Source organism: Sphaeramia orbicularis, chromosome 1, assembly GCF_902148855.1.
Source record: "Sphaeramia orbicularis chromosome 1, fSphaOr1.1, whole genome shotgun sequence".
In the NCBI taxonomy this organism is placed as follows: Eukaryota; Metazoa; Chordata; class Actinopteri; order Kurtiformes; family Apogonidae; genus Sphaeramia; species Sphaeramia orbicularis.
In genome coordinates this window covers 50,651,032-50,666,526 of record NC_043957.1, presented here as the reverse complement: position 1 = coordinate 50,666,526, position 15,495 = coordinate 50,651,032, and the positions used below count along the sequence as shown (strand labels likewise).

Genomic DNA, 15,495 nt, shown 5'->3' with positions numbered 1-15,495 from the left:
TTAGCACCTTTTTGTTTTGTGTTTTCTTATTGGTTTAGACTGTGGGCACCTGGACATAAATAGGCAGCACTAAGGGAGACCAGCATGCACCTGGGTGGGCCTATGTTTTGTTTTGTTTTTTACCAGACAATCAGACAATCAGTCAGACAAACGGACAGACAGGATGAGCAAGAGAGACAGCACAAAAGGCCTTGGTTGTTGTTTGCCAGAAAAAAATCCTTAAAATAAACCACTGGAAATAGATCAATGGTATGGACATTGTGTTTTTGACTGCGTAAACCACAAACCCATGGTGCATTCAGTGGTTATTGGAATGATGTTAAAGCCTTAAGTTCAGTCACTTTTAAGTTGATTTAATTTTGATGATAAATAACTGCTACACTTTCCAAGGGGAAAAAAATATCGTTAAATAAATCTTATATAATAAAGAACTTATCAGAAAGTTTGGATTGAAGTGTAATTTTGCACATTATTCACACTGGGTTGAGCACTGGCCAATCCATTACATAGATAACCTAGTGTTTGAGGGAAAAATCATCTTAATAATCCTCAAGGTTCAAGAAGTCATTGTAATGTATTGTCATCCAAAACACTTTAATGCAACTCAAACACTCTGAGGCCACTTTTCATCAGGTTCATATGGATGATAATAGTTGGAGGAATTCTCTTGATCTTCCATACTCTTTGGCCATGATCTAAGAATCGTCTCTTATTAGTTCAATCAGAGGCAAATCTAAAGCATTAACCTTTACAATAGTCATATGTGCTATATAATTTAGAAAAAATATTCTTCACTGTGTTGAATTTGTAGAGAAAATACAATCTGTTTGCAAATAATAATACACTGTACGTCATTACAATTAAAGCGGAACCTTTTGTTTCTCAGCATATGTTCCTGACCGAGATGTTTATGTGCGGACACAAGTCTCGGCATGATATAACAAATGTGATGCACGCTTTTAAATATATGTTTAGTGGCATAAGCTGAGATTTTAAGAGAAGTAGTGTTTTTTCCATGTAGTTAACCTATTGCTGCGACTGCCACTAGTGCAGGTTTACCGCTTTGTCCGTGTACGGTTATACTAGGGGGCTTTCAGAGAGGAGATGCTAACAATGCTAACGAGTTTATTTCTGGACAGATTCGTAAGGTTTGTGTCTTTGCAAAATCAGCACTGACACTTCAAATAACTGCCCCAAACACTCTCTGCCTGATACGAGCCGGAGGTTTAACAACAAACAGTAAGTCTGTAATAATAAATAAGTAAAACAGTGAATTAGCACCGGTATAAAGTATCCTACAATGACTGATTACTGTCGATATTCATGTTTTAGTCTTTATTTTGTTGTTTGATATTTATTATTAATTTGTTTTGTAGTGGACCGTTGTTCCTCAGGTAGCAGAAAGATGCTTATTTGTATAGCAAATCAAAAAAACTAAAAAAAAAAAAGTTTGTTAGTGTCTTATTCCTGTTATCCAGTGCCTTTATGATTTACTAATTCAGTGTTACAATGAGCCATACATTTATTACAAATGGCTTAAATTAGGTCTTATTTATAATTTATAGACTTTATAATATTTTAAATATTTATTTGTATTGTACACACCTTTTTGTTGATCCATGGATTCTTTTGCTTAGGATACTTTTAATCTGTGGAATGAAAATAAACATGGGGGGCATGGTATCATTTCTAGGTGTTTATTTTTTCTTCAGGTTAGAACATGTAGCAGGTGGAACTAATGTTTTAGCGTTGGAGCATTCTGGACTCATTTTAGGGACGTACAACAAACAAATCTACTGCCATGGTGATCTGTCACTAGACTAGACAAAGAGTTTAGGTTTGGAGAATGGACAAGGATTGGACTGGAAAAGAAAAATGTGCAATGTTTCTGTTTTTGCACAGTTTGTACAGTTTGCACTTTCATGTTCTGAGATGTGCAACATAAATGGGCTCATTGCAGCCACTGATATTGTTAAAATGTTCATCTTTGTTACCAAAATGTGTTTGTTGTTCTAAAAAAAAAAAAGTTTACCTTATTGTCATAGTTTTAAGATAATTACACATTTCCTATTTTTATTTTGAAAAATAATGTCTCAGGGAGCAGTCTTGTTGAGTTCATTTGTATTGTTCAATCAAAAATCTACGTTATTTTTAATTTGCACAACAAATTATTCAAGGAAAAGCAAAAAGTATTTTTACGATATTGATGTTTCTTTCAATAAAAGTAATAATTGCACCACAGGTACAATGTTGTTGGGGTTGAGGGGGGCTTGGAGATTTTTCGTGCTCCAAAGGGGGGCCAGACAGAAAAAGATTGAGAACCACTACTCTAGTCTGTGATTTTATCCAGAATGTTTTTGGGGACATTATTTTGAAATAATATCTGACATACTGGAAAAGTATCTTGGCTCAAACAGGATGGAAGTCCAATAGAATTTAATAGAGTACACTTTTTAGTTTGTCTATCCAATATATTTTGTAATTCTTCCCAAATCTTACTTCAGCTTGACCAATAAAAAGAAGTGCCACTCTTCTCAAAGAATAATGAAAAACATGAAAAAGCTTTTTCCCCAAACAATTATCAATCCTAAACCCTAAATGACAAACAGGAATGAGCAGAGAATGACTTAAACCTCCTGATTTTTTTTTTTTTTACAATGATTCTCCTTTGTTGTCTTCTTTTTTTCTTCTTCGTCTTCTTCTTCTTCTTCTTTTTCTTCTTGTTGATTGTGTTGCAGCCAGAGACACATACAGTGCAAAAGTTTTATTGCTCTCAATAACAGCTAACCTTTGATGACCAGTCCATTCACGCTTCCTCAGCTGCTATTATTAAAAGTGAGACAATCATTGTGCACTTGGAAAAAAACAGTACCAAAAACACATAATAAGAAAGTGCTATTTTCTACAAATTTTAGGCAAAACCAGGTATTAAGCTGCTTGGGTGCACCCCCTTGACTGGCTAACAGTGAACAACATGAAAATAACAACACAATAGCATAAGTGTGTTGGGTCCTTGCTTAAATGTATTTTAAATAAGTAAAATAAAAATTGATTAAATAGAAATAATAGTAAACATAAGCAGAATGATTTCCTCACATTTTATCAGAAAAAACTTATAATTTTTTTTTGACTGAAGTGGTCTTTGATAATGAGACTGATAATGTGTGATTGTCTCCTCTCTGTTGTTTTCTGTGTAAGGGATGCCTAATGCCAATGCCAAACCTAAGCATGGGAGACGAACCCGAAGGCGACGCAGAGAGGACCCTGCCCGTAACGAGCTGGTGTCCAGGTCATTGGAAAGTGCTCAGCAGTGCCTGTTTAACCAGGATTATGGCACTGCATTTGTGCACTACCTACTTGTCCTTAACCTTGCTCCTGTGTTTAAGGACTTTGCGCGGGTATGGACCATATCCACTGCTTTAAAAGGCCAGTCTGTTTGCATTGTCTGGAGCATGTTGCCAGCACCACCCACAACTCTAGTGAGGATAAAGTGGCTTCAGAAGATGAATGAATGAATGAATGTTGTGTCACTTTCTTACTTACAAAGTAGACACATCTGCAGAACATATACAGTCATGGAAAAAATTATTAGACCACCACTTATTTTCTTCAATTTCTTGTTCATTTTAATGTCTGGTACAACTAAAGGTACATTTATTGGGACAAATATATGATAACAAAAATAGCTTATAAGTGTTTAATTTCAGAGCTAATATCTATCCATTTTCCATGTTTTCTTGATAATAACCAAAATCACTTCAGTTCTTACATGAATAGCTATGGCATTGTACTGACAAAAACAGTGCTTTTAGACATTCCATGTTTTCTTTTCTGTCTGTTTTAGTCACGTGATACACACAGGAGTTAGTACTTGATTGCACAACCATTGTTTTTGATGATTTTTGATGGTGTAATAATTTTTTCCACGACTGTCAATGTTTACAGTACACAACCTATGATACCTTTGCAGGGACTCCTTCAGATTCACTCTCTTTAAATGGGCAGAAGAGCTGGACTCTCTAGGTCGCATTCAGGAGCTTTTTGACTGTTACGAACAAGCGCTGGAGCTCTTCCCTGCTGACGAGGTCATCCTAAATAGCATGGGTGAACACCTGTTCAGGTATTCTCCATTCCTGTGTTAGCATTTAAACATATTTCTGTTCGATGTCTTGACTCCTATCGTATTTCTTTTTCGTATCCAGAATGGGCTTTAGGGATGAGGCTTTGCAGGTCATTTCCACAAAAGCCTTGAAGCTGAAGCGGACTATCCAGAAGCCCGGGAAAACTTATACCGTGTGGCTAACGGTTGGTGGAGCGCTGGCATTTCTTAATGCTCAACGACCATGCAGAAACAAAAGTACCAGCAAGCCATTCAGAAGGCTGTTCAGAGTGGCTGCAAACCACTGTACTTGATAGTAGGTACTGGCACTGGGATCCTTGGGTGAGATATTTTCCATTAGAAACTGGACTTTTTATGAAGTTTTTTTTTTTTTTTTTTTTTTTTTTTTTTTTTTTACATTGATTGTGATTTAGATTCACTTCGATAGTGTTAACACACACTTAGCGTTTCTGTTGGTTTTCGGTAGAATAGGAGCTATACTTTGGACGTTACGTGTTTATTTTCTGATTTTTGTTTTCCTCTGTTAAGTATGTGTGCTAAGAAGGCAGGGGCGACAGAGGTGTATGCCTGTGAACTGTCAAAGACCATGTATGAACTGGCCTGTGAGGTGGTGACTGCTAATGGGATGGATGGCAGCATCAAGATCCTCCACATGAAATCTCTGGAGATGGAAGTACCAAAAGACCTCCCACACAGGTAACATTTACATATAAAATCTTCAGCATTTATCTCTCAAGTACAATACCTGCTCAGTGTTTCTATTTATTTGAGATTCCTGGAGTTCTTTTTATTTATATTTATATATTTATATATATATTCTATTATTATTATTTTTTCATTGCTTTTTCATCTGTCTTTTGATGTCTTTTTCCCCTTTAAAGGGTATCTTTGGTTGTGACGGAGACAGTGGATGCAGGATTGTTTGGAGAGGGCATTATAGAAAGTCTCATTCATGCTTGGCAACACCTACTGCTACCTCCACAGGTAAACCATTGATTAACACTTAAGGGTCCACGGTCACGGCCCCGTGACTCAATCACATGGCATATTCAACATGTTGTAGCGTCGGAAGTCGGTCACGCAGACCACTGGGGACAATTGCATTCAAAAGTGTGGACTTGAAACACTCTCCCACTTTTTATTTGATGTTGTTAGGAGCTAATACAACCGGAGATATGACATTTTGAAACTGGAGCAAATGAATGTGAATAAAAGTATGAAAATGAGGTGTGTGTGTGTGTGTGTGTGTGTGTGTGTGTGTGTGTGTGGGGGGGGGGGGGGGCGTTCTATTTCTGACCATATCTTCATCATTTTTGTCCTTTTTCAAAATGGAAAAAACTGTCCAAATCTGCATATTCTAATCCACCAGACTGCATTAGCATTACAGGTAAGGGTGAGAATGACCCCACCTGAACTGGATGCGGAAACCAGGAGGACTGGGGGTGGGGTGGGGTGGGGGGGGGGGGGGGGACAAGGGATGAGAAAACTGGAGAAAATGCCTATGTAAAGTTATGCTGCTATGTCAAATATTTGAGTATAGTTTTAATTTATTATAATTTGAATTTTATATACCTAATATTTGGAACAAGTATTCACTTTTAAAGTCTTCGAAAAGGTTCATGAAGCATCTTTGTGTTATTTTGCAATTAATTATACAAATTTTTCAAATCAGATTTTATATTTTTTGTGTGTTTTTTGTCCTCTTGTGTTGGTATAGTAGGTTAAAGTGAAAAAATAATAGGTAGATGAAGTAAGATGAAATGAAGTTGTGCTGAAAAAACAAAACAAACATGGGTATAGTAAACATTTCTTTATATAGCATATAAAGGCAAAATCAAAAGTACTCAAAGTAGGCTCAGACCACTAAGGGTTAACACAAACACACAGAGGAAGGAAAGCACCTTTATCATGTTGTAATAATAATTAAGTCATTTCAGGCCAGCAAAAATTAAATTTTTTTTAAATGGGCCAAAAAAACATGATTTGTTAGCTCACCCTTTTGCAGGACACATTACTACATTCATATTAACACCTATTTCTTCTTCCATTAAAAGCATGTGTTTCTTTTTTCCATAGAGTGGGGAGAATGAATTCAAGGAGCCTTCTGCGACTGGACGGGTCATCCCTGCCGGAGCCACTGTGTTCGGGATGGCTCTCGAGTGCCTTGAGATCCGTCGTCATCACAGGTAGACCAGATGAGCTGGAACGGACTCCAGATGTAACATCATGACCATATTTACCTGTAATACATGTATCGGAACACCCTGTTTTCTTTTCTAATTATTCAGTCATCCATGTTGTGCTGTTATTTCATTACATTTTTTGCCAGGCTCTGTGTGTCAGAGGTGGGTGGGCTGTCCATGTCTGAGGCTGGGGAGCTCCGTAGCCCAGTCAGCTGCAGCTCTGAGCCAGACGACTCCATGGAGCCTTACACTACAGAGAGACTGAGCCGATTGCCTGGAGGATATAAACCTCTGACCGACCCATTCACAGCCTTCAACATAGACTTCAACAACGTGCAGGTTAGAACTAACGTCTTAAAGCGTACCTGTACTGGTCATGCTTACAACATCTGATTATGCTTTATGTATTACTTTTAAGAAAGAGAGCTGCAAATTCAGTAAAAAAAAATTGCCATAAATGCACCATACTTGACCTTTGTATTACATGAATTACGGACAGGGGACAGAACCTATGAGGAGCAGCCATTGCCGGCCAGAAGCGACATGTTTCCAAGTGATCAGTGCAAGTGAACAAGCAGCAGTCAGAGAGTGTGATTGAGTGGAAAGCATGTGTTTGGAGATATTGTATAAATACATAAATGAAGCTTATTAATAGATGGGTGTACTCAAATTAAGAGCTGTGTATGTGTCATATTTTTCAGAAATATGAATAGAAAATATTCATATTTTTTCTGCCGTTCGTTTGAATATCCTGATTTGGAAAAGTTCACTGTCTGCTTTTTATCGTCATTATTCAGTCAATCAGAACAATGTAACAAATTAATCAATCAGTCAATTTTTATTTCTAAAGCGCTTCACAACAACCAAAGTGCTGTACAATATAAGAATAACAATAAAAGCATCACAAATAAGTAAGAGTAACAACAATACAGTGCATTCTCCTGTTAAAACAAAGAAAGTAGCACGGCACTAAGTGTCAAAGGCTGTTCTGGACAGATAGTTAATAATTAAATACATAATTAATTCACTTGACAGGATTTCTGTAGATCCTACCTACTGCCTTGTAGGCTTAAATATTGCATGTTAGTAGCTCTTACTTAGCTCTAACCCTTCTGAGGCTGTATGATTTATTAGCTCCCAGTGCACGTCTACCAGTCACTACCTGTAGATCTTTTCATTGATATTTATCACTGACTGACATGAATCATATGCAGACAGTACAGAGCCATGATGCTGTGTCTAGAATCAGTGAGACCAACTCACTTTAGAATGATTCTTGGTCTTGATGTGATGTTTTAGTCATGTTTGATTTGACAGTTAACTGTAGATTTTCTGTTTTTGTTCCTACTGAAAGGAATATATGCGCAAAAAACTGCTAAACACACCAATGTGAAATTCCTAAAGTAATCCTTACATATCTATTATTCACATTCTTTTAATCATCTGACTTTTAACAGGTTTCATATTGTTATTCCTACGCAACAGCATAGTACATATTTAAAGTATTGTTTTAGTTTTGGTACAAACATCTCACTTGGAATCAAAGATGAAGTGATAATAGTTTGACATTCTAAAGACTACACAATCATGTTTGTGGCAAAAACCAAGAATCCTTATGTTAATGATGACCAAAATAACAGTAACAGGTTAACAGAGGAAGTCATGACAGTTTATACCCATAAAAGTCGTTTTTCTGTTGAGGCTCAGTACACATAGTATTTCCATAATTCTCACGTGTACTGTTCTTCAGGAGTGGAGGGTCTGAGCTCCAGGACAGTTCAGCAGATCTGGTTGCCGGTCACACAGAAGGGGGAGCTGGATGCTTTGGCTGTTTGGTTTCAGCTGCATCTGGATGAGGAGAGCAGTCTGTCAACTGGACCACAGGAGGACACCTGCTGGGAACAGGCCATCTACCCTGTCCACAGCCCTAAGGGTAAGAGCCCAACCGGAGACAAGGTATCTCCACACAATAGCAGATGACAGTTTGTGGGCGTTGGGAGGGTGGAGCTAGTGAAGCGCAGCAGGTTACAATTGCCAAGATAATGCTAATGCTAACTTACTGAAAATATCAACCATGCTTCTAAGTAACACTGTTACGTTAACAGCACCTAAGCAACTTCCGCTACTTTGTGGATATTAAAACACAGGCACGTTGACCCATGGGGAATCATGGGTTCTAGATCCTGGACTTCATCAATGGCAATACCGAGGGTGAGATGCAAAAAGGGGGGGTGTTTTTAAAATCCACATCCCGACCTTGAGGGGCAACATCCTGGTCCCCCAGCATGGATATTTGTGTGTATTCATGCATGCTGTACTGCATTCTCCAACAGTCACCGCCAAAGTGTTCCACGTGATCTGGGTATAGCAACATGATTGTAAGGCTATTGTATTCCAAAATTAGTAATATCTCCCAGAATATTGGTCCTATTAATTTGCCATTTTCACTAGTCTCTTCCTTGACCAAAATACTTAAGTATGCCAAACTGCAGCAGTCACCTCTTTCTGGATTCAGTGTGATGCCTGAGACACACACACACCACACAGAGTCCACTTTCCTTTATTAATATAGATGCATTTGTATCATGTCAGCTTTGTGTAATGAATAAACACAACCCTTAGCACTAGCTGGTCTAATAAGCCATCAAGCTGACAGTATAATACAGCACTGCATTCATGCTAACATTGGCTAATGCAGTTACATTATGCTAACAGGTGAGTATTGCAAACTTCATGAAACACTTGCCATAATAAAAACCTTCACAAGGCAGGTTCTGGAACTGATGATGCTAACTTACTCAAAGTACTGACCACAATGCAAACTAGTAACTGTAAGCCTAACACAAGAACGTAAGTAGCAGGTAATCTGGCAGACATGCAATACAGGGTGAGTCAGAAAAAAACGCTCTTTTTCATTTAAAGAAATTGTTACCACTGAAATGGAAATGCTTATTTTTCTTTTGATCATACAGTCATATGATGTGGTCATTGAGCATGTCTGGCGATTGAATCATTGATTTATGGCATAACATACAGAGGGAATGTCCATTGTTTATTGTGCACCGAAAAATCTGCCAACCAGTTTATGCCACCGTGAATGAAATTGAAATTGTCAACATTACAGCATGTTTACTCGCCATCAAAATGTTTTGTCTCACCGAAGTCGTCCGGCACGACCTTCAACCTGGCTACCATTCAGATTGATGCAAATCTGTGCTCGTTGTCGCATCTCTAACACAGCTCTCTCGCCATTTGTGTTCGTCGTACGGCTTGGATTTCAGCCGTGATGCGATTTCGGAGTTCCTGAAGAGTTTGTGGAACAGTCTGATACACACAGTTTTTAAGATACCCCCACAAGAAAAAATCAAGGGGGGTCAAGTCCGGGGATCTAGGTGGCCACTCTCTCTCCTGACCCAAACAGACAACTCGATGAGGAAATAATACCTGCAATCGCTGTGGTCTTGCCATGGTGAAAACCTCCCTGGGCACTGTCATGTAGGCCTATGTCCTGAGTGTGAAAGCAAAGCCCCGACTCCTGTAATTGTTGTCAATTTCAAGTTTGTTCACTGTGGCATACATTGTGTTGGCAGGTATTTCAGTGCCCAATAAACAATGGACCTTCTCTCTCTTATGCAATGCAATAAATCTATGACTACATCACCAGACATGCTCAATAACCCATCAATATGACTGTATGGTCAAAGAAAAATCAGTGTTTCCGTTTTAGCAGTACAATTTCTTTAAATGGAAAGAGCGTTAATTTTTCTGACCTCACCCTGTACTGCATTAATGCCAACATTAACTACTGTAGTTGTGCAACAGGTTAGATATTCTCAATGGTGAACTTCATGAAACATCTGAGTAATAAAATCCAGTAGCGCTGTACATACAGCTGGTAGTAACATGACAAAGGGAAAACAGTGGAAGGCTGAAGCTTGAACCTTTTGACCCGTCAAACTAAGGATTCACTGGTATCAAATGAAGGAAATGGGAGAGGTTTTGTGACTGAGCTTTCAATGTGCACAAAGCATAAAATTTGACAAAAACATTATCAAAATGGTGATTGGAGAAACTTGAATTGTGGACAGTTGTGATTGTGCACAAAGTGGTTTGACATTTGGGTATAGCTTTGTATTGGACATAGTCACAGTCAACACTATGACTTAGGATGCTGAAATGTGAATTGAAGACTAAAGAAGTTTGAGGAATAAATATTTACCAATTGTAACAGTGCACAAAGTGTAAAATTTGACATTTGAGTTGAACTTATAACAGTATAACTGCCCATAATTGAACACTGGTATTATTCATAGATTGATGATTGATATCTTTATTTCGATCATGTAAATGACAATTTAAAAACAGAAATGCAAATAAATGATAATCAAGAGAATGAGAACAAAACGGTAACTTAAAACTGTAACGTCTTAAGCCTCAACATTTACATGAGCAAAAAGGAGTAGGAAGAAGTATAAACTTATCTAATCCTACCCCTTCAAACCTTCCATGCTTACTGAAAACAACACTCCCAATTTATCAGCAATTTTGAAACATGTACATTTCGTCACTCATCCATATTACAACACATTCACCCAACACATTGCAAAATTGATATCCAAGTAGCAAACAAGTGCCTTATGGAGTTTGTTTATCAATGTACCTCTGGAAAATCATTTCTTTATGCCTCTTTTTAAACACAGTTATACTGGCAATTTGTTTTAGTTCTGCACTCAATCTGTTCCACAGTTTAACTCCCCTAACTGTAATACAGAAGCTTTTCAATGTTGTACGCACACTTCTGACCTGTAGATTTAAGTTTTCCCTTAGATTATATCCCCCTCTCTTTCATTAAACATTTTTGAAGTATTGCGGTAGCAATTTATTCCTTGGTTTATATAGAATTGAGCTGTTTTATTATAATTTTACTATGTAATTTTAAAGGCATTTTAAGACAAAGTTTTAACCTTCTAAATATAAATTAAGGGTGCTGAGAGTCCCCAGGGTTATGTATATTCTTTACTTTTTTATCAAACCGGGCCACTGTGACACTAATACCCACTGACTGGCAGTGACATGTTCCAGTTGGCATCACAGTACATCATCTTTCAGACAGCGCTCAACAGCATTTCAAGCACTGTTAATTGGTGAGGGGCAGCGTCAAGGGAGCCTCCACCTTTTGCCGGTGATCACCAACATCCGTTTCCCCGGCTGCCGTGACGTGTGCTCCATGATCGCCTGTGACACTCTTTAGTGTTCATGAAATTCTTATAAGTGATAAATATGCATTTTTCCCCAATGACTATGATGAGGTGCCACGCTGACAAGAAGACATGAACAGATGTTATTCCTGTAGGATTCTCTCTGTGCCTCTCCCCCTTTCTCTGCACCATCCCCTGAATCTCATTTCTCTATGGGTTTGCTCACCCTGCCTCTGCTCCTTTCACATTTTCTGCTTTTCCTTTCCTTTTCTCTCAGTATGGGTGCTTTCTCACTTTTTTTTTTTTTTTAATCCCCTCAGGATTTTCAGTGAAGTTTGTTGTAAGCCAACTTGCAATTTCCATGGTCATAATCATGGTACAATAAGCTGCAATGTTATGGTTTACATCACTTTGCATGACAAGTATATTTGATTCACTTACTTTATTATCACTTCATTTTAGAGGAAAACAACCTAACATTTAATCAGATGCTTCCATGAAAAAGTGTTTGTACGGTTCTGTCACTTATGAGCAACGTACAATTAATATTACAAGTTTTAATTTAGCACACACTTTGATCGTTTAAGCAGTGAACTTGACCTTGATTGTGGCCACCAAAATATCCATGTAAATGTTTGGGTAGAATTTCAAGAAGCGCTCTTGAGGAGTTCCTGGAACATTGCGTTCTATAGCACAGGAGATAGAGGACATCGTTTTGATTCCTGACCTCTGACCTTTCACCATCAAAATCTTATCATTTCATGTTTGTGTCCCAGTGATTGACCAGCATTTGTTTACGGTTCTCAGCTGGTCTGGCCTTGGGAACCACAATTTCCCCATTAGGCTATCATCAAGTCACAATCACTCATATAGTATCCAAGCCAAATATATTTTTCAAAAATAGGCTTGTAAACACGTTAAATGTCAAGCAGATTTTTAAACATACTTAACTTCATCATGATCATTCACTAAAACCGAAACCAATGGTTTTCAGTGGTTCTTTGTAAGTGAAAAGTGCATTTTAGTTCTATTCTGTACATTTCAGTTGTGAGATTTTACTTCAGACATATCACACACATAGGCTTCAGTTTCTTTTATTGTTTGATATTCTATCTTTAACGCAGTATCTTGCCTATAAATGACACTTTAACTATAGCTGGTCACCTTTCCTTCACATGGGTTTTACCAACTGCCAGCTTGTTACCATTAGACCAACTGCAATGACTACTTTATTCGGGGTATCGCCGTTATCTACTTAACTATTTTACATTTTCTTTTTTTTTATACTCATATACCATTCCATTACTATACAGCTGCTGAATAGTTTTTCATTTTATATATATGTATACCAGGAATTCTGTCCATACCAAGATTTTTGTCCAACCAATTTCTCTGACACTATTCACCCGATTCATCTTTTCAGATTTCACACATGTTTTTTTTTTTTTTTTAACATGTCCCTTTCACCTTTTTTTTTTTTTTTTTTGTATTTTTTTTTACAAATTTTTGAAAAGATTGAAAGTCAAGACTCAAAATGAATCTCTGGGTAGGTAGAGTATCAGTGAGCAGGAGGGGCAAGGTGTTGTGTGACTGGGTTAGGGTATTAGTAAATTCCACCTACTTTTTCACTTGTTACCTCTGTTTTCCTATCAGTGCCCTTGTTTTGATAATGACTGAGAAATCACATGTTCATTGTCATCACGACATGAACATGTGATGCAATAAACTCATCATAAAAGATGAATGGCTCTATAGTGATAAACAATTTTATTTGCACATGCCTCATGTTCATGTTTGGTTCACATTTATCAGATGGAGCCTTGGACACATGAGCCATGCATTCACACCATTTTATCAATCAGGTGACGCCTCAGCTATCTACAGTTTAATTGATGTCATTTTGGTTGCAAGTGCATGCTGAGTTTATTTTTAAATTTAAATTGTCATAAACACTGTTATGCTGCATTGCAGTTTTTCTTTTTATTATACACGCCTTCATTATTGTCCCCTTCTTTTCCTGTTCCATACATTTCAGTCAGATATTACCCAGATATAAGCAGAAAGGCTACATAATACCTAGTATATATGTACTATACCTTGTTTATGTGATTACAGGGTAATTGCAGCGGTACTACTCAATTATTACCACTTAATTATCACACTATTACTGCACTGTTACCTTTGAGATAAACTGCATTTTTATAGATTTGATATGGACACATGTTAGTCTGTTCAAAGAGAGTGTCTTGATGTCCAGCCTCTAAATGCACAAGCAAAGGTCTTGTCATTTCAGTAGTTTCATCTATGCGTTGTCATGTTTGGAGGTCACAACAGATACATTAACAGTGTGCTAGCTTCATATACACAATTCAGTTCTTTGTCTTATGTGGCAATGGTTTGATCCAAACGATCTTCTTTAGGCAAAAGAAATAGATATTTCCTATCGAGGAGAGACCTGAAGGCTAAGGATTTTGTCTTTCTTCTTAGGTTTCACCCTGAATCCAGGAGATGAACTGTTGGTTGAAGTGTCTTGTAGAGACGCGTACTTGAGGCTTTGCAGTGTTGCTGTACGAAGAGATGGGCATGAAATCCGTCTAGACAAGCATCTGGACTTGCTGTGCATAAAGGACCCCAGGTTAAACCCAGAGGCAGAACTCTGCAGTGCATTGGCTTCTCTTCAAACAGACCAGATTCAAAACCAAGGACTTTCTGCATGCTGGAATGTTCAGAAATGGCGCTCCTGAATAATCATGATTACCACCAGAGTTTCTGTAACGCGGTCGCCAAACTCATCGCTCAACTGAAGAACAAAGAGCAAGGATCAGGTGTTCAGTCAGATGTCCGTGACCCTGTGAAGTCCACAGACTGTGGTGAGATGCTGTATGTGCTGGATGTGTCCGAGGGCTTCTCTCTGCTCTCCCTCATCGCTGCCAGTCAGGGTCATGTGAAAGCTTACAGTTCTGTGGAGAAGAACAAGCAACAGGAAGTCCTGAAGAGACTGGCTCGCGGCAATAACATCCAGAACAACATCTGGAATTCTGCTCAACCACTGGAGGACGAACAGGAGATGCTGCAGAGGCCCTCCAGGGAGAAGCTCTGGAGCGCTATCATCCTGGACTGTGTAGAGACATGTGGTTTGATTAGGCAGAAGCTGATGGAGAAAGCTTCCTTGGCCAGGTAAGTCCATGGAGCAAGAGAGGAATGGGTCTTTTGGGTGCAGTACTTCTAAATACTAAAGGGAGTACTGTATGTGTTGGATATACTAGGTGTCTGCTGGAGGACGGAGGACATATTTTCCCAGAAAAGATAGTGGTGCATGGTATGCTGGTGGAGTCCGACATGCTGCTGCTGGAGAGTGCTGTCCAGGGTCAAGAACCAACGCTAGGATTTAATATCGCTCCCTTTATCAACCAATTCACTGTAAGTTCTCTTTCACACACCACTGCAGAGTTTATTTGTTTAACTTAATAATAATTACTTTTAATGAAAGAATCTGTGGTAACTTGATCAGGCTGATGATCCCCTGTGAGTATTTCTCTTCTCTTTAGTGTAACAGCTGATGCACAGTATTGGTGTTTTTCTGTTTTGGAAAAAAAGGCTGTGTATGAAGCTGGTGCTGCGGCAACCACTCAGAGTTAATACTTTTTTTTTTTGCTAGTACTTCAAGTACTACAGAGGTTCTCAACTGGGGGTGTGTCCCCCTGGGAGTCGCGGACACTATCCCAGGGGGGTGCGAGCACATAGGGGGCTGGGTTGCGAGCAGGGGTATAAGAAAATATTGGTTCCACAATATATCGCAATATTTCACTTCATGATACTGTATCGATGTTAAAAAGTACTGTATCAATATTTTTAAGTATTTATTCAAATGCAGACATGGCAGAGATCCATTTTTGTTTTTTGATTTTCTTTTTTCATACTCTTTTATTCTATATTCACATAGGTATTTTGCTCTGTTATTTGTATACTACAAAAGTAGTATTGTGATATTGCA

At 38.2% G+C, this 15,495-nt stretch overlaps 1 protein-coding gene across 1 annotated transcript in view; it reads left to right on the top strand.

Annotated features, from left to right (window-relative positions):
• Nucleotides 1-912: 912 nt before the first annotated feature.
• Nucleotides 913-15,495, top strand: part of prmt9 (protein arginine methyltransferase 9) — a 20,546-nt gene continuing 5,963 nt past the window's right edge. The window contains 15 exon segments of the mRNA XM_030140881.1: nt 913-1,239; nt 3,199-3,398; nt 3,972-4,120; nt 4,203-4,224; nt 4,227-4,302; nt 4,305-4,344; nt 4,346-4,441; nt 4,649-4,816; nt 5,002-5,104; nt 6,197-6,306; nt 6,450-6,664; nt 8,057-8,236; nt 13,989-14,191; nt 14,194-14,678; nt 14,768-14,921. Of these exon segments, the coding sequence (XP_029996741.1) occupies nt 3,201-3,398; nt 3,972-4,120; nt 4,203-4,224; nt 4,227-4,302; nt 4,305-4,344; nt 4,346-4,441; nt 4,649-4,816; nt 5,002-5,104; nt 6,197-6,306; nt 6,450-6,664; nt 8,057-8,236; nt 13,989-14,191; nt 14,194-14,678; nt 14,768-14,921 (2,199 nt within the window). The 5' untranslated portion in view covers nt 913-1,239; nt 3,199-3,200.